Genomic DNA, 19,036 nt, shown 5'->3' on the forward strand with positions numbered 1-19,036 from the left:
AGATAATGTATGTTGGACATTTGCCAGACATGACTATGATGTCATTTTCTATTTTTATTTGCCAATAACTTTATGTAAATAGCTTCATTGGAAATTTGCCAATATAAAATGTTGCTGATGAAGTTTTTTTTATTGTTTTATACAATAAACAATGTATATTCACTTTTACTACCAACCAATCTTTACCATTCAGTGATAACAAGCACTTTATTTTACATTTTAATATTTTATGATGTATTTAAAAGAGTAGTTATTGTTGCAAACTCCATTAGAAATTTGAATTGATATCAGTTTTGGAAAAAGGGAAACAGGGATGTGAAAAAAAAGGGGGGGGGTTAAATTTTTCTCATTTCAGATTTCATAAATAAAAAGAAAATTTCTTCAAACATTTTTTTGAGAGGATTAATATTCAACAGCATAGTGAATTGCTCAAAGGCAAAAAAAAACTTTTAAGTTCATTAGACCACATTCGTTCTGTGTCAGAAACCTATGCTGTGTCATGATCAACTATTTAATTTTAGATTTAAAAAGTTTGAAGAAGAAATCTTTAATTGATTTGTAAAATCTTGACATTTGTTTTGTGTAAAAAAAACCATGTAATGTCAAAAATTTGATCACAATCCAAATTCAGAGCTGTATCACGCTTGAATGTTTTGTCCATACTTGCCCCAACTGTTCAGGGTTCGACCTCTGCGGTCGTATAAAGCTGCGCCCTGCGGAGCACCTGGTTATATATTAAAGCTACTTTATAACACAAAAAAATAACAGTACTAAAAGATGAAATATATGGGTCAAGTGAAATACCTATCTAATGAGTCACAAAAACAGGGAAGGTGTGTTCGAATAGCTATTTTTTTACTGAAAGTACTTGACGACAGTCTTACAAGTTGGATGATGAAAATGGATATCTTCGAAAAATTCTAATTTTTTGTGTGTGATAACTAGGGTTTATAGTCTTCAACCACTAAAAAAATCTAGTCTGCCCTTCCACGAAATATTTAATTAGTTTTTTTTTTAAATGTTTATGATTTTTCAAAAATTCCACAGGTCTAACAACCGATCAGACAATAGTTTTAAGTTGAATCAATGCAGACAATATCATTAACTGATGCTCATTAGCTAGTTGATACATTTGTCTTTTAAAATATAACTGACATATAAGGATCGTATTGGTGCAATGTGGATAAATTTATCGGTTTCCAAGAGCAAAATTGGTAGCGCGTCATCGCTACAATGGCTTCCATTTTTACGATTGTGAAAATGAACTGGCGTAATGGGGAGATAATTTTGACGAAGTAGGATCCTGATTGTAAGATATAAGCTCTTCTTTGACAAACCAAAGATAATATATAATTTCATATAATGGCTACCTATGCCACATTATTGATATTTTGACAAGAAAAGAACCAATTCCGGTCATATATTCTATATTCTAATTGTAACCCATTTCATTTATTTAGGTGGCTTCATTTTATATCATGATATATTAGGCTTGAACATCTCTTTCCAAGTCAACATTCTCGTAATTTAGAACTTGTATATATACTCTAGACATAGATTGGTCTTATAAAAACTAATAGATGTTTTTTTTTTTAAAAAGGGGGGTGGTTATATGTGTTTTAAAGATCAACTATATTTCTCAGTCAATGGAAGGATTTTCAAAATACAATATTTGTGAAAGCTTTGATGGTAAAAAGGTAGAAAATCGCTATAAATAATACACCTCCTTTCTTAAAACTTTTTGAACTTACTATTTTGGTAAGATGTGAAATGTACGTATTGAATATTAAGGCAGGCAATATCTAAGTTTCTAATAAGAACTATATATTGCACCTATTAGTCATTTCTGTAATTAGTTCATCTTGTTCATATCATTTCCCAACAAGATCACATATACTGTCCTCAGTGTCCCTTTTTTGAGCCTCTGTGCAAGCTGCATAGCATGGAAGCCATGTTTTCACCTTGACCTTCAATTCAAGGTTTATTATTTAGATTTGTACGACACATCCACATGCAATCTTAAATTATTGATATCTTTTCACATAATACTTGACATTATTACAAAGTGACAAAAAATAAATGGTGGAATGATTTGACATTGGAAATAACATGTTGTAATATTGATGAATTAATTTATTCAGTGGAAGAGAGTGTAGACTATGTGGTCTTGTTTACAAGATATATATATATATGTATGTACATGTGACAGTGTACTTTAGTGCTAAATATCTGTAGGACATATGATACTTTATATTTCACGTACAAATCATTGTTGAAGGATTATATATCTGTTTTTAGATGAGTATTTTAACATTGTGGTGAACAAAATCTTTTATTTAATGCAATTTGGAATGTAAATTTATGAATATTGGCTTGTGAGCTGTGTCTTTGCTTGACTGAATTCTGATTTATAGGTGGATTTTAAACATTAAAATTTTACACGAAGGCAAACTGACAAAAATGAAATATTTGAAGCGTGAATAATGTCCGAACGGTCATTTGTCCGACATATCCTGTAATGTGTAAATCTGATAGAATGGTTTGGATTGATGAACCGACACATTTGTCTCAAAATAACGAAGAAGAATTAATTTATACAGATCTGGATAGTTTGAAAAACAGTGAAGAAAAAGGTAATAAAATGTTCAAAAATAAACTCGAATTTAATCAAGCATAATGAAATTTTGTATAAATGACATATCTGAAAAAGTAGGTACCCCAATGTATTTACAGATTTAAAATTAATTGACCATAACCAGACCTTGAATAGACCTTCACATAGACCTTGAAGGTCTGTTGATACTTGCATAAAGAATGGGAGGTGTTCCACACAGGTTTGTTTTCTTTCCAGTTGTATGCATGAAGTGCATAAGTCTGTAAAATATATTATAAATCTGTCCTACAGTGTGCAAGTAATAATGGGGCTATGGTGGGGAATACTTATACAATATTTATAGAAAAACAGGAGAGTAAAATATGAGAAATTATGACAGCTTGTAAAAAAAAGATTATAGATAAGCAGCATAAAAGAAAAATGTGCATACTGAACAAGAGGGTAATATGAATTATATATATTTAAGGGTTGAAAGAGAACTTAAGTTGAAACAAAATGATTTTTAGGGAAATTAGAATTGGGGAATAAAAAAAATGAGGAAAAGGCAGAACAAAATAAAAACGAAATCGATCAAATTCAAGAGATGAGGACTATTAGATAAAAGCAGAAATGTGATGTTGGATTACTTTTTCATAAACATGATTGTTTGGATGGGGGTGTCACTCATTTCTTTACTCCTATGGAGTTTGAGCAAAAAAAATTAAAAGAATAGACTATTTCTCTTTATTCTTTTAATTTTTTTTGCTCATTTATCTTTTTTCTTTATATTTTAGCACCCAATTTCCTTTATTGTTTTCTATGTCTATTTTTCTTTCCTTTTGTTAAGCCCATTTTGTTTATTATTCAAATATATTCTGTTAACCCCATCCAGACTTCTTACATATTATGATATTCATCAAAGACCAATGTTGCTATTATAGCTTGTCATAAAAGACTTAGCAAGACCCTCATGGGAAGTCAAGGTCGTTAAACATCCCTTTCCAGTAGTAGCTTGTCATTAAGTAATGGAAAAAGTATTCCTATCCTGCTGGATCCTCTGAGTTGATTTGAACCCTATAAAAAAATAAGAAGATGTGGTATAATTGTCAATAAGACAGCTTATAATCTGCCAAAGTTCAAATAAAGTGGATGGAAGCAATTATAGGCCACTCTAAGGCTTTCAATAATGAGAAAAATCCATACCATAAGGTAGGCTATATAAAAAGCCCTGATATGAAAATATGAAACAATTCAATTTAAAAAACAAACGGTCTAATTCATAACAAAACAGTTTACAAAAATCAAGTATGGCAAACATGAACCACACGCAACATATAAACAATGAGGAGCAATTGCAGAGATTTAATTTTAATTAGATTGGAACCACCAACAATCACTGAACTATAGGCTCCTGACTTAGGACAGGCACTTAAAAATTGTGGCAGGGTTAAACATGTTTGTGAGCACTCAACCAACATGTGACAGTAGTTTAACAGTACAACATAACAACAAGCTATAAAAATCAGTTGAAAATGGAATAAACTCATCAGATGGAAACTAATAGATACATTCATATTCATCTAACATAAGTATAAGGTAGACGTGGCTTGGTACTACATTTATAACTACATGTTACATACAACTGCAGGCACTATTATCATGTGTATGGCCTAAATGACATATCAACTAGTTTTGGATGTCATGTTTTAAAAAATGTCTGGAAAATTATGCAATCTTAAGCCATAAATCATAAAAAGACCAGAACTTGCCAAAAAAAAAAAAAAAAATACACAATCCTAATTGATCAAATGTTGATTGTTGGGTATTTTTTTCTTTTTTGAGTTTGATTAGATGACACGAACTTTAAACAGATTCAATATTGTTATATATTTTAAGATAACAGCAATTAACCTATAATAAAAATAAGGTGTGATATGATTGCCAAAGTATGAAACAACTCTCTACCTAAGACCAAATGACACAGCAATTAACACTTTTCAAAGGCCTTCAAAAATGAGTAATGCATATTCAGCTATAAAAAAAACCTAAATGGCAAATTAAAACAATTCAAATGAGAAAACTAATGGCCTGCTTCAAGAATAAAATAAGGAACAAAAAACAAATATAATATACAGCAACAAACAACAGCCACTGAATTACATGCTCTTGACTTGGGACAGGCACATACAGAATGTGGCGTGGTTAAACTAGTTTGCTAGCTCAAAACCGTACCTCTAACCTGGGACAGTGGTGTAACCTCAGGGTGTAACAGGACGACATAAGAACAAACTATTTAAATCAGTAGAAAAGGGCTTAACTCATCAGGTGGACATGGTGGATATAAAGGATAAATACATCTACATCTCATTTTAACATTCTGTTGCATTGATATTGACCAATAAATTCCTTTCCAACCTGTACTAATGTGTTCACATGTTTGTAATTACACCAGGAAATAAAAAAGATACACCTTATGATTTAGTAGAGGAAATATGTATTTAGGCTTGTCATGACGTTAATTATTGTGCAATAAGGAAATCAAAGGAAATGCATATTTTTGCAAAACCAAATGTACTAACAGTAATTATCAGAACAGCCTTCATCTGTTTTTTTTATCTATTTTTAACTTTTTAAAATACATAATCTTTAAAGATTTTTGTTAACCTTAATCTGGATAATTATCGGGTACAATTTGAATATGAAGGAAAACATTGACACAGATTTTTTAAATTTTAGATTATATAATAAAGACAAAAACATTAAGGAAGTCTTTTTCAAATAAAATGTAGGACTATAGAATATCCTTGGGCAGGTGTCAGTGTAATTATATAACATTCATCCGGTTTAAAGAAATCAAGTATTTTTTTCAGGATCGTCGTGGAGAAATTACATAGTTTAGACATTCAAACAAAATATCATTCTTACTTTTGTTTGTACAAAAAAAAAACCAGTTTCTGTATTTCAACACGCTACGTGACTGAAACAAGTAAATTATCAATGTTCTTACAAAGATCTTTCTGGAAGTTACTGAACGAAATTTAAATGTAAAAATCCTTCTCTTTATATCCTTAGGGAATCAAGATGAATGTAAATGTTGTTAATTTGGTTTGGCTCCACCAACCAACATGGCCTAGGCTATATCTAAAAAATGAAGATGGGGGTTTAACACCAATTACAGCATTTTGTTTAAGTAATTAGCACACAGGCACTTGTCTCAGAAATATGTTTTCTATATATTTTGCTTGACCCTCATGGGTGTAATTTTGCAATAAAGATTATTATATATACCTTAATCATGTTAATATAACACTTATTGTTAAATTAAGGTAAATAGAGAAAAAAAAATTGTGAGACAAGTGCCTGTGAATAATTATAAGCAATATAATATAAAAGTAAGGAGATGTGGGATGAAATCTAATGAGAAACTATATATCAGAGATTTAAGGACCAATGGATTGATTCAACATGCAAGAAATAACTGTCTAGGACTAAGGAATAAATTTATGAAAAAAAAGGTTTTTATATAATATTCCTCTGTGGAAGAGCTCTTAAAATATGCAAATTTATATTGCTGATCCTAGGTCATGCATATAGGAAAAGTAATAAATATTTGTAAACACATTAATCAAAGTATTTTATGTAACAGTTGCAGATTTAACGCCTTCATTTGTTTTAGATTTGCTAAATGTCGTGTTATTGATAACTTTCTGTCATCGTAATACCATAAAAATCAATTCTAGTTATCTTTTGCATCCTCTTTCTCTAATTGAGACAATAAAACATAATCGTTTAGGAAGAAAAGGAAAAGGTTATTCTGTAAACTTCCATTTGATTGATTGTTTTGTAATGCACCAAGGAAGCTGCTCTAAGTAGACTGAGAGAGAAAGAAAATATATATTATAGGAAGAGTGCCACTGAGTGGAAAGACATGTATCAGGAACATATGAACACAATTTATCCTTGCATGCTGACTATGATAGACCCTCATGGGTAGTCCCATCACAGTGGCAGGTCCAGAGAGGAAAATCAATGCAATTGAATTGGGACATATGGTTGGAACACCCCCACCACTGTTTATCCTTGATTGGGACCCCCTTTTGAAAATTTCTAGATCGGCCTCTGCATCATCATTCTTGAATGGTTTTGATTAAACACATAACCCTCAGACATAACCATCCTCTCTGATTCATAAATATATATAATATTGTACCATTTTAAGTTGATATTTTGACAATCCTTTTTAGAGCTAATCGATTTAAATAAGTTCATTCTTTTGTGTTTAAGTTTCAATTTACCATAGATTCATTATATATTTACTTTGGATACCAATTTTTTGTGGATTTCATAGATACAGGTGAACCAAAAATTTATTGGTTCAAATTAGTACAAGTTTTGTACAGGCTAGCTTGTTTGGCAAAACAACAAGATAAAAATATCCATGAAAATTAAAACTTTCCTCAATTCATGAAAATTGCATTGGTACCAATGAAAATAAATGAATCCAAATTAGATATAACAAACAATAATGTATCGAAGAAAACTCATTTGAATGCAAACTTTCAGTAGTTATTGTAAGACAGTCTGAAAAATATCTTGTAAAATTTGGATACAAATGTAATCAAATTCATTAAGAAAAGTACATATGAATGTCTGGCTCGAGGTCCAATAATAAATCAGCTATCAATATGATCAAGGACAAGAATCTTGATTGATTGTTGCTGTTTTTTATAATGTACCAGCTTCAAGAATAGGTCATATATACCATGTATACTACTAGGCAAATTTAGGACAAGGCTTAAATTAGTAAATAAATAAATAAACCAGGTAACTTTCTCTATTACAGTTGATGGGTTTGCAGGGGAAATAAGCAGTGACGTTGAGTGCACCAGGCTGTGTGTACTTTTTATAAAACTACAGAATCTCACCAAAAAAAATGTCTCTTTTCAACTGGGATATCGTGTAAATGCAAATCCGTTGTATGGAAAAACACACTTAAAGACCCAAATCTTGAGCTCAGCAGCTGTGAATTGAGTAGTAGATTATTGGATCAAGGGGTGAATTTATTAACACTGCAGAAAAATCTTTTCACAAGTGTTGCTGTTATGTTATAATAAGTAACTGTGTAAAAAAAAGGCTTGAAGAAAAACTATAAAACTTTTTTTTTTTAAATGATTGAAAAATGTCTGCTTTATTTTTTCCAACCAAAAATGATACTTGTCTAACATCAGCCCAACAATGTTAGATCTGTAAATTTGCTTTTGCAAATTTTTTGTTCTTCCCTCCCGGAATTCGAACTCATGCCACTGAGATATCGTGACACCAAATCGCCTGCACTGTATCTGACACGCTAGATTATTCGACCACCTTTGCTTTACAAAAATAAAGCTTTATGTGGCCGGATGTTACCTTTCCTCTTCAGTTTTAATCTAGCATTGTAATACAGTACATGATATATAAAGCATGAAGATGGAATTGTTACAGATCTGCTGAATTATCTATTGTAAAGGATCCTACAAATTAATGCAAGATACATATAGTTACAGAAATAATTATATTTAAAAGTAGGTCTGAACCTGAGTGACAAATAAATACAATGTGTATGTAATTAATAAATATTGTGTCAAGTGTGCTAAAAACCTCCATGGAGTAAAAGGGAGATCCTTTGGTTATTGCATCTCCTGCAAACATTAATTATCACTCAATTTGTACTTGAGATAATATATATTGCATTTGGTCTTTCAACTTTAATATAAGCTGTCATACAATCATTCAGGAATGATTGATAACTACGCATGTTATTTAAAGCTTTTAAATTTGCTGTGGTAATCAAGAAAAAGAACCATTAAAGGTAAAAAATAAACTAACATTCGTTGACACATCCAAAATTGACTTGAATAATATTATAGGTTGGTGTAGTGCACTAATTTATGATAATGATAAAAACAGGATGAAAATAGAAACATGCTATGTGAAAAGGTCATGGCCTTTATACTCTAATTTTAGATTATGTTTGGAATCTCTGAGGGGTTCTGGACAGGAAATTGCTTCAGTGTTTCTGAAGAAGAAATTATGATGTTATCAAATACAAAGATACTCTTTTGTGAGGTGTTAGGGATGAAGATTGAATTAATTCTTAGTGGATTTAACATTTGCATAAATGAGGGTCTGGAATTTGGAGAAGGGGGCTTCATTTCTGTATTTTTTAAAGTCATTTTTCTTTATTCTTTACATTTTTTCCCATTTATCAATATTCTTCATTATCTACCTAATTATTTTCTATTCATTATATTTTTATGTCCCATTACGATAGTCCGTCTGTTCTGCTTCAGATTATATTTTTTGGTCAAGGTAGTTTTTGATGAAGTTGAAGTCCAATCAACTTGAAACTTAGTACACATGTTCTCAAAGATATGATCTTTCTAATTGTAATGCCAAATTAGAGTTTTACCCCAATATCACGGTCCACTGAACATAGAAAATGACAGAGCAAGTGGGGCATCCGTGTAATAGGAACACATTCTTGTTTACCATATTTTTCTCAATTATAATATTTTGGTCCATTTTTATTTTTGTAGATGTAGTTAATTTTTCTCTATTCTGGAAACCTGTGGGCATTAAATTAACACATATCTCAATCCTTCTAATGTTTACACAAGCATGCAGTTTGTGTTTGTTTTACTAAATAAGGGTATTTACTCTTGCTGTCCAATTATAGACCTCACTCATTCAGTTTTCTATGTGATAATTGTGGTCTAGTCAAGGGCAAGGTCATTGATAAATTTAACACAATGATCCTACACAAATGAATGAAGTTTAGCGCTGAAGATTTCTGACTCAACCTGTTTTTGACTAGGTGCTAGTTTATATACATGTCATCAAAACAAGAAATTAGTTGAATCTGGAATAATTTGGAAATCTGGAAAATGATAAAAAATGTAGGATGAAAACTTTTAAAAACCAACTAAAAGAGGGGTTCCAACTACATGTCCCTATTCAAATGAATTGTTCGTCCAAAAAACAGGGGAGGTTCCAACCCTCTAAAACACCCACCCACCCCCTTCCCCTCAGCTGGATCCGCCACTATTAGCGGTGCATGTATGGCTAAGGGGATTAGTAAGTTCATATTGAAGTATCAGTGATTCCCCTGTCATATTTTTTTCCCAAGGTCTTTATGATCTTGTGGTACTTTTTCTGATTGTTGGAGATACTTTTCTATATATGTATTCTATAAGATACCTCATATGAATATTTCTAAATTCAGGTAGTTAATTACCAATCACACTATCTTTCCTTTAGTCTGTCATTCATTCCATAGTAGATCTTGACTTGTAAGCAAGAATGCATCACATGTTGATTTTGAATTCTAATTTTCCAGTAAATTTTTATTTGTAATGCATTGTAATATTTTGAAAAGATTGGCACTATACCTCCATTAATGTACCTATGGACAGGTGCTTTATTTGTGTTGTGAAGTATTGTTAATTTTTTTTCATTTCCCTTCTTCATTTTTCTTAGTTCCTCAATATCAATCCTTTTAATATCTTATTCTGTCGATTCATTTATTTTATGGATGATGGATTAAAAGAAAATAATTGTGTGGTTACTTACTTCATTGTCTTAACGAACTCTACATACAAGTTGGTTATAATATATTATTTTATTGAACATTTAATACAACAAATATTCTGTAAATGTGTCCATTTTTTGTTGATATAGAAATAACATAGTGGGATATTGAATCATATTTATAGATGAGATTGATTTTCTTGCTTGAGCCGGGACAGGGAAAGCGGGAAAGGCAATCGAGTTGAGATGACCAATGATAATCTGTTTATCGCCATTTTACCTATGACGACGTTGTCAATTTCGTTAGCAATGCCACGTGCCTGCTTAGTTTCTAGCGTAAATTTTTCCATCTGAAGCGAGTAGCATGATATGAAAATTATCACAAAAAAAGATAAAGAAAAATGCACAAAATAGTCATAATTGCCATTATTCAATTTGTTGCTCTACCAAATTTAATCTTCAAGTCGTGAGAAAATATGTTTTTTACAGAACACTCAAATACATGCAATGCATTGACTATCCAACATGAATAATGAAATCAACTGAAATATAAGTACCCCACAAATGGTTTTGAATTTACAGTATACATTTGTCCATGCATTTTAAAATACATGTAAATATTTTCCACTGGATGTTTAGCAACCAACAATCAATCTATCTCATTGATTTTGAAATATGTATATCTGTTCAAGGATTTATAAATGTATAATAATGATATATTAACATACTGTACATTCTTGTTTATTCATGCGAAACCAATGCAACAGTTTCTGTTACCCAATAATCAAGAGTTGCATTAACAATTTCCGTGTAATGATTTTCTTTCACAAATTTTTTGTAAACGCATTAATTAGATATCACCTTTTTGCCAGTAATCAGTGATTCTGATTGATAAATGCACACATTAATTTCTGAATTACAAAACTGCTCGATATAAGTCGTCTCAGAAGTCGTAATGCATTTTACATTTTTCTTTGTATTTCATTTTCTGGCAGCTGTCTTACACATTGATTTGTGATTTGCATTAAGTATTATTTATATATAGGTCAGATTTAAAGTAATGGATTTTTTTTTGTCTTCCACAGTGTTACAATAGATCATTATGCTTAAATTTTCCTTAAATTTATATATGTTTTTTTATTAATTAATTAAGGCAATTGTTACAACTCTAATATAGTCATGCGCAGAATTAGGATTTTCAAAGAGGTATTCATAATTCCATAAAACGAAAGAAATACTGTTGAACATATTAACAAGATTAAAACAAATTGACAATTTTTTTGCTAAAAAATGAGATATTTTTCAATCATTATAGGGGCTTTTTTTTTGGATAAGGGAATTTAACAGAGAACTTTTTGTTCTTTGATTGTCATACTCTCAACAAACCTTGTTCACAATTTATCCATAGATCTGCAGATATGTTCAAAAGAGTTATTGGTAGTAAATAGTTCATACAATCAGAAAAAGATAAAAAAAAAAACTAGACATTTACTGCCCCAAAAGACTATGTATAGCCTAACAAGGAATTCATCTGTTCTGACCTAAATCTCACACTTCACTGATTTTAATAAATCTATCTGCACATATGTATGTTGATTGATTTAATGATAATTGGTTGCTTTTGATCAGCCATCTGTATTGTTTGCTAAATGTACATTGTTTATGATGATTTCTATTGGTTATAATGAAGAAAATGCATATGACTGTTTAGAATTATTTTCTCTTCTGATATCTTGTTTGACCAGTAAATGAGTTGAAGATTTTTTTTGTGATAAATAAGCTTTTGCAAATTGAACATTTCTATGAAAAATACTACCAATTGATGTTATAATGCAATATGGCCAACATCATTAGTAGTTATCAGATGAAGACCATCTCCAAAGTTTAATAAAAATTTTATTTCATAAAAATTTGAAAATATACCAACGCATCAATAGAAGTTGTAAATTTAGTATAGGTATAGAGATAACTCATCAAAAGACAGTTTTCCATGTTTAGAAGAAATGAAAATTTTGTTTAGAAAAGTAAGGAAAGGTACTTAGGTGTGAATAGAAGCTGTAAATCTGCTAAAAATATGAAAATTACTCATCATACATTTCATAAGACATTCTTTCATATTTAGAAAATGAAAACAAAGCTGTCAATAAACAGGACACCTACACATAGACTTGCATCTTGATCTTTACAGCTATCATCATTTCATTCAGAAAATTTAGAAAATAAAAACAACATTACAATTACAAAATAAAACAAGGATATTGTTAGGTGTCACATGTGTCAAATGTAGAGTAGGATCTGCTTACCCTTCCAGAGCACCTGAGATCCTCCTCAGTTTTTGATGGGGATTATTTTGTTCAGTAATTGGTTTTCTTGTTGGGTGTCACATGTGTCAAACGTAGAGCAGGATCTGCTTACCCTTCCAGAGCACCTGAGATCATCCTCAGTTTTTGATGGGGATTATTTTGTTCAGTAATTGGTTTTCTTGTTGGGTGTCACATGTGTCAAACGTAGAGCAGGATCTGCTTACCCTTCCAGAGCACCTGAGATCATCCTCAGGTTTTGATGGGGATTATTTTGTCCAGTAATTGGTTTTCTTGTTGGGTGTCACATGTGTCAAACGTAGAGCAGGATCTGCTTACCCTTCCAGAGCACCTGAGATCATCCTCAGGTTTTGATGGGGATTATTTTGTCCAGTAATTGGTTTTCTTGTTGGGTGTCACATGTGTCAAATGTAGAGCAGGATCTGCTTACCCTTCCAGAGCAGGTGAGATCATCCTCAGGTTTTGATGGGGATTATTTTGTCCAGTAATTGGTATTCTCTAATGTGTTTTGTATACTCAGTTGTTTGTCTTTTTGTTGTATTCTTGTTTTTTGCAATGGCATTGTCAGATATTGTTTTTTACAATTTAATTATCCTTTTGGTATCTTTTGCCTTTTTTGGAGTTTTAAGATAGACAATATCTTAATGATGATGAACGTGTGATTTGAGAAAAGTTAGGAAATGTACTAAGTTCACAGGTGTAAATAAAAGCTGTAAATCTGCTAATGTTGATAGAGATTACTCATCAAACGACATTCTTCCATATTTAGAACGTGTAGAACAATGTGGTCAAATAATAAGACACCTACATATATTCTTGGACCTTGACCTTTACAGCTAGAATCATTTCATTCAGAAAAAAAGTATAAAATAAAGACACAACTTTTATAACATACAAAACAATAAGAATATTGTTAGGTGTCACATGTACAGCAGAATCTGCATCAGTACCCTCCTGAATCACATGAAATCATCCTTAGTTTATGGTTTGTATTATGTTCTCAGTTTTGTGTTTTCTATGGTGTGTTTTGTATACTGTATGTTGTTTGTTTTGTTTTTTTCATTTTGGCAATGGCATTGTAAGATTTTTTTTTCAACTTGAGTTGTAAGTTTCAATGGTATCTTCATTGATCTTTCATCTCCTTTTTGCTCAGTCTTTTGTTTTCTATGATGTGTTTTGTATTAACTGTTATTTGTCTTTCTATGATGTGTTTTGTATTAACTGTTGTTTGTCTTTTTATGATGTGTTTTGTATTAACTGTTGTTTGTCTTTCTATGATGTGTTTTGTATTAACTGTTGTTTGTCTTTCTATGATGTGTTTTGTATTAACTGTTGTTTGTCTTTTTATGATGTGTTTTGTATTAACTGTTGTTTGTCTTTTTATGATGTGTTTTGTATTAACTGTTGTTTGTCTTTCTATGATGTGTTTTGTATTAACTGTTGTTTGTCTTTCTATGATGTGTTTTGTATTAACTGTTGTTAGTCTTTTGCATGTTTTTTTTTTATTTTTCTCAATGCACATTGTAAGATTTGTTTTTCAGCTTGTGAGTTTGAATATCCCTGTATCCCTTTGGTATCTCGGCAACTCTCTTTTGCTCAGTCTTTTGTTTTCCATACTGATGTTTGTCTTTTGGTTGATTTTTTTTTTTTCTGCCATGGTGTTGCAGATCTAGAAATTTTCAAAGGAGGAGGGGGTGCACTGACTGCCCTGAGAGGGGGCCTGCTCTAATCATGTTTAGTGATTACCTACTTAATCAACCACATTTTTCCCACAAAAGGCCCCTAGCCCCCAACCCCTGGATCCCCACATGAGGTTTTTTTTTCAACTTGAGAGTTTGAATATCCCTTTGGTATTTTTAGCCTCTCGTTAAGAAATTTTGTAGGATAAAGACTAAACTGAATTCCCCTATATATATTTAAGTGTCAAAATGTTTTATTTACTAACAATAACAGTGAAACATCAGATTTGAATGCTTTTTCTTATCAGTATGTTAAAATTATCATGTAAATGTAGATGATTTTATCTCGGTTTCAGTAGCCAAGTATTAAATACAAAATAAACAGCCTCACCTGGTCAGCCAAATGTCAATGACTGACCAGTAAATACCATGACGTCACCTTTAGAATTAGCAGTTATACATGTAGCTTTCCAGTGCATACTTTATAAGTACCGGTCATTCAACCTGTTAATACCATTTTAATCCTGTGAAAATGACCATAATTGGTGTAAATAATTGACAATGAAAATTGCCTGCATGAGTGACTGTTTTGGCGAGGGATTACTTAACTTGGGGTTAAATTACGATATTTCCATACTTATGGTCAGTTCTTACCTGTGACGAGACATACATGTCTAGTTGAGCTAGGGTCAGTCTTTGGCCAAACATTCCCGTGATATTGATTAACTAACAGTCAAGAAGAGTTCAACGTTTATTTATATAGATATACAATTATGGCTATTGTATAAAGCAAAAATTTGTTTAATTAGCAATCATGTAGATTGCATATTGCTACAGTGGAAAGTGAATGATCTGGAAATTCTTGTTCCTATTGCAGACGGACGAACGGATTTAATCTGCTTGAAGTAATAGTTATGTAACAGATTAAAGTTTTAGTAAACTTCAGTGGTTACTTATTCCAGAAATTTGTTTCAGAGAAAAATATTCAGCGTAAATTCCTTCGTTAAAACTGGATAAATCCGAACTATTGAAAATAAAAACAAGACCTATAGGAATAAGTGTTACAATTTTTTTTATACAAAAATCAACAATGTTTATTTTAGAACTCAATGTGTAAATGGTACATAGCTTTTTATCAAAAGTAAAATAGTGAAGTGCTAATAAATGATTTTTCCCTGTGGAAGGATGAAGAATTAATGTGTTAAATGACAGGTATGCTTATAACATGCGGTATGTTTGGAATGGAAGATGTATCGAAAATCTTCTGGCCAGCGCAGGATGAAGTCGATTTTTCTCAATTTCTAACTGAAGCAGGTAAACAAGCTTGATGCTTCTTAAGTTTAATTAATTTAAATCATGTTATACAAAGACCCTTGTCATTGAAAAGTATTTAAAAGTCGGTTTGTTTCCCAATAGTTTGAAAAGGAGCCACAACTTACTGGAATTTTCAAGATTTTTGTTTTTGATGCATTATTGAATTTTTGTAAAGTATTACATAAATAATCAAGCCTCAGGTTTCAAAAATAAAAAAATAGGGTCATGTTTTTTTTTGTTTTTTTTGTTTTTTTTTCCTTTAAATTATTAAAATATTATTATTACTTAAGTTAGTTTGTAGGCAATTTTTTTTTTTTTAATTATTGAAATATTATAATTACTGATGTTAGTTAATAGATAGAGGAAGCATATATATGTGTCTTTCTGTGATCATCAATCTATTTGATTTGATTTGCTGTGTTCCATGAATGAAATACAGTTTGAGATGATTTTATCTAATACTGCAATAACTGTCCAACAGAAAGGTCTTTTGAATTATCTCAAAATGGTCAAAATGGTTTCCATTAAATGGAAATATTTGGGCTAACTCCAAAAAACTGCCTCATGAATTTTTCATCCAATGTTTTTTTTACAAGATTTGGTTGACACTTTTACCAATGAGTATACATTTTGAGCTTTTTAATTTTGACAAACATTTTTTTGTTTTTTTTATTCCAGAATTATCCAAAGTCAAAGTTTTTTTGTTATATAAACAAAGAATACATTATTTGACATCATTGTTTTTATGTTGCTTTATGCAAAAACATTGATGTTTGAAGTCTTTTGTATTAAATGACTTTCTAAATGATGCATTTATCACACTGTTTTTTTACAACAAATGCTGGAGATTGTTTTTTTACAGTATTTACATATTGAGATATTCATGGAAAATAATATTGTTGATGAATTGGTCTCATATTAATTACTAGCAGTTGTGGATTATTTTAGAGCTCATGTGGATTACAAGAAAAATCGGTTCAGCTGAAATGTGGTTTTCCTTATTTATTGGAACAGATCAGAGCATTTATATTGATTTATTGATTTTAAAAAGGAGTGATAAGGTTGTTATGGACCTATTGTTTTGTATTTTTAATTTGAATACCATTTATTATAATTTATCAATGGTGGATCCAGAACTTTTCATAAGGGGGGGGCCCTCTGGTTGACCTAAGGGGGGCCCGTTCCAGTCATGCTTCAGTGATTCCCTATATAATCAACCAAATTTTTCCCACAAAAGGGGGGGCCAGCCTATTTTTGTATTAAATGACTTTCTAAATGATGCATTTATCACACTGTTTTTTTACAACAAATGCTGGAGATTGTTTTTCTTGAATAGCTTGGAAAGGCTATATAGATGTTTTGAACAATTATTCTATATGAAACTTCTTTGTTTAAAAACAGCTTTACCAATCTAAGATTATAATTCTTCATGTTAATCTTTAAAATATTAAATTGTATTAAGAAAAAGTACTCATAATTCATTTATGATCACTGGTATCAGTTTTCATTGTTTGAGACAAATTTGCATTTAAATGTACCCGTACCCACTCTAGCTATCCTTTATTTTATGGTTTAATTATTGGTCCCTGTAATCAAAATTGAAAAATGTATTTCAATGATTATTTAAAAATGAAGTTTCTTATCTTGGAAATCCACAAAAAAAATGGAATCCAACAAGTATTAATAAAACCACAGTATACATATATGTGTGTATTATGGTTTATGTTTGAAACTAACCAATGACTGAAGAGATCCTGAATTGAAGCTATTCTTAAACTTAAATAATGAATCAGGATGTCTTGATTTCAACAACTTTAATTTTAGTTGACAAAAGATTAATTTACGTTGTGTGATTAGTTTTTTGTATATATAAAAATTGCATACAAAAATCTAACGTACTAATTAATGCCTGCTTTATGTATTAAATTTTGTTTTGTTGGCTTAAATTTAAAACTTTAATTTGCCATATAAACTTTTTGGAATCCACAAGTTCAAAAAACTTTAAATAGTACTATAACTTAAACAAAACGACACCTTCCTCAAAATTGCTGTATTAACGCGATATTATGAAAATATGAATCCCTACAAGTTACAAAATAACATTTTCATTTGTATGACATCATGTTTTGCCCTGACATTTTAACGTGTCAAAATCATTGATGAAATTTTGTGGAATTTTATGTATCTTATAAATTTAAACATTTTTATATTCATGAAAGTACTAATTCTTTTTGCAATGCATTAGAATAGAATAACAGCTGAAGTTGAACAGTTGCTGCCATCAAATATGATTTGACCATTGTCAATACCTGTAAGTGCTGGCAATGAATCTGCATTAGTGACAGTCAAATCCCCAATTGACAACAGTAAATATTCAACAACAGTACTGTTATTCCTTAGGGAAAAAATAAAGGTCTTAAAATTAAAAATTAAAAACTCACAGAAAATAGACCCAAAAAATGAAGAATATAAAAAAAAACCTAAAAAATAAAAGAATACAGGAATGAAGGATAACCCATCAATTCCTCTTTTAAGATAACCTTCAGATTACCCTTAAAAGTTGAAATTGTTGTTGTTGATTTGACCTATAATATGAAAAAAAAGACGGATTGAATTTTAAGATTGTTTTGTCTTTTTATTTAGTATTACATGATGACGTCGCTGACCAGAGAAACACTCAAGCCTCCATAGATGGAAGGGTTCTCAGTCCGATGGGACCTCTGATTATGGACAATAATGATTATGGACAGTATGGTCCAACGTCAGATAGGGTTGTATCATCAAGTACATATATAGACCCCAAAAAGAAGCTCAAAGGAAATGGCGTGCCAGGGAAAAGTATAGAGGAAGAGCTTTGTCGTATTTGTGGGGACCGGGCATCAGGGTATCATTACAATGCACTTAGCTGTGAGGGGTGTAAAGGTTAGTAGATTGTTTCTGTCAAACAATTAGTTCTTAAGACAATTAATTTTCTTGAGTGGGAAAATAACACAATAAAGTTGAGAATGAAAATGGGGAATGTGTCAAAGAGACAACAACTCGACCAAAGAGCAAAGAACGAACAAGTATGAATCATCAAGTATATGTAAAACTTGGTTCAACTAAATCAATTGTTTAAAAAAACAAAATATCAAATGAATTAATTGAAAATCACTAAATTAAATTGTTACAAGAAATAAAGTATCTACAAACAAGTATAGGAGGCATCACATTAAGATTTAGTTTTATCATGTAAAATATGGAGAGAAAAAAAAACTATCTGTATTTACATATTGAGATATTCATGGAAAATAAGATTGTTGATGAATTGGTCTCATACTAATTACTAGCAGTTGTGGATTATTTTAGAGCTCATGTGGATTACAAGAAAAATCGTTCAGCTGAAAATGTGGTTTTTCCTTATTTATTGGAACAGATCAGAGCATTTATATTGATTTATTGATTTCAAAAAGGAGTGATAAGGTTGTTATGGGCCTATTGTTTTGTATTTTTAATTTGAATACCATTCATTATAATTTATTAAATAACTTTAATGTAGGTTTTTCGCAAGTTATAAGTTTGTC

The 19,036-nt window shown here is 30.7% G+C and overlaps 1 protein-coding gene across 6 annotated transcripts in view; it reads left to right on the forward strand.

The window, feature by feature from the left end:
• Positions 1 to 19,036, forward strand: part of LOC139511697 (ecdysone receptor-like) — a 134,548-nt gene that overhangs the window by 90,403 nt on the left and 25,109 nt on the right. For 2 of the 6 annotated variants that reach the window (XR_011662077.1, XR_011662078.1), the window contains exons 1-2: positions 1,965 to 2,633; positions 18,117 to 18,395. Coding sequence is in view for 4 of the 6 variants with exons in the window: in XM_071298723.1 (XP_071154824.1) it covers positions 2,519 to 2,633; positions 18,117 to 18,395 (394 nt within the window). In the remaining 2 variants the exon portion in view is untranslated. Of the gene's footprint in view, positions 1 to 1,951; positions 2,634 to 15,381; positions 15,474 to 18,116; positions 18,396 to 19,036 lie in introns of those variants that run through there. The other 4 variants (XM_071298725.1, XM_071298726.1, XM_071298723.1 and 1 more) reach the window with 3 other exon arrangements.

The sequence above is a fragment of the Mytilus edulis genome, chromosome 2, assembly GCF_963676685.1.
Source record: "Mytilus edulis chromosome 2, xbMytEdul2.2, whole genome shotgun sequence".
Lineage (NCBI taxonomy): Eukaryota > Metazoa > Mollusca > Bivalvia > Mytilida > Mytilidae > Mytilus > Mytilus edulis.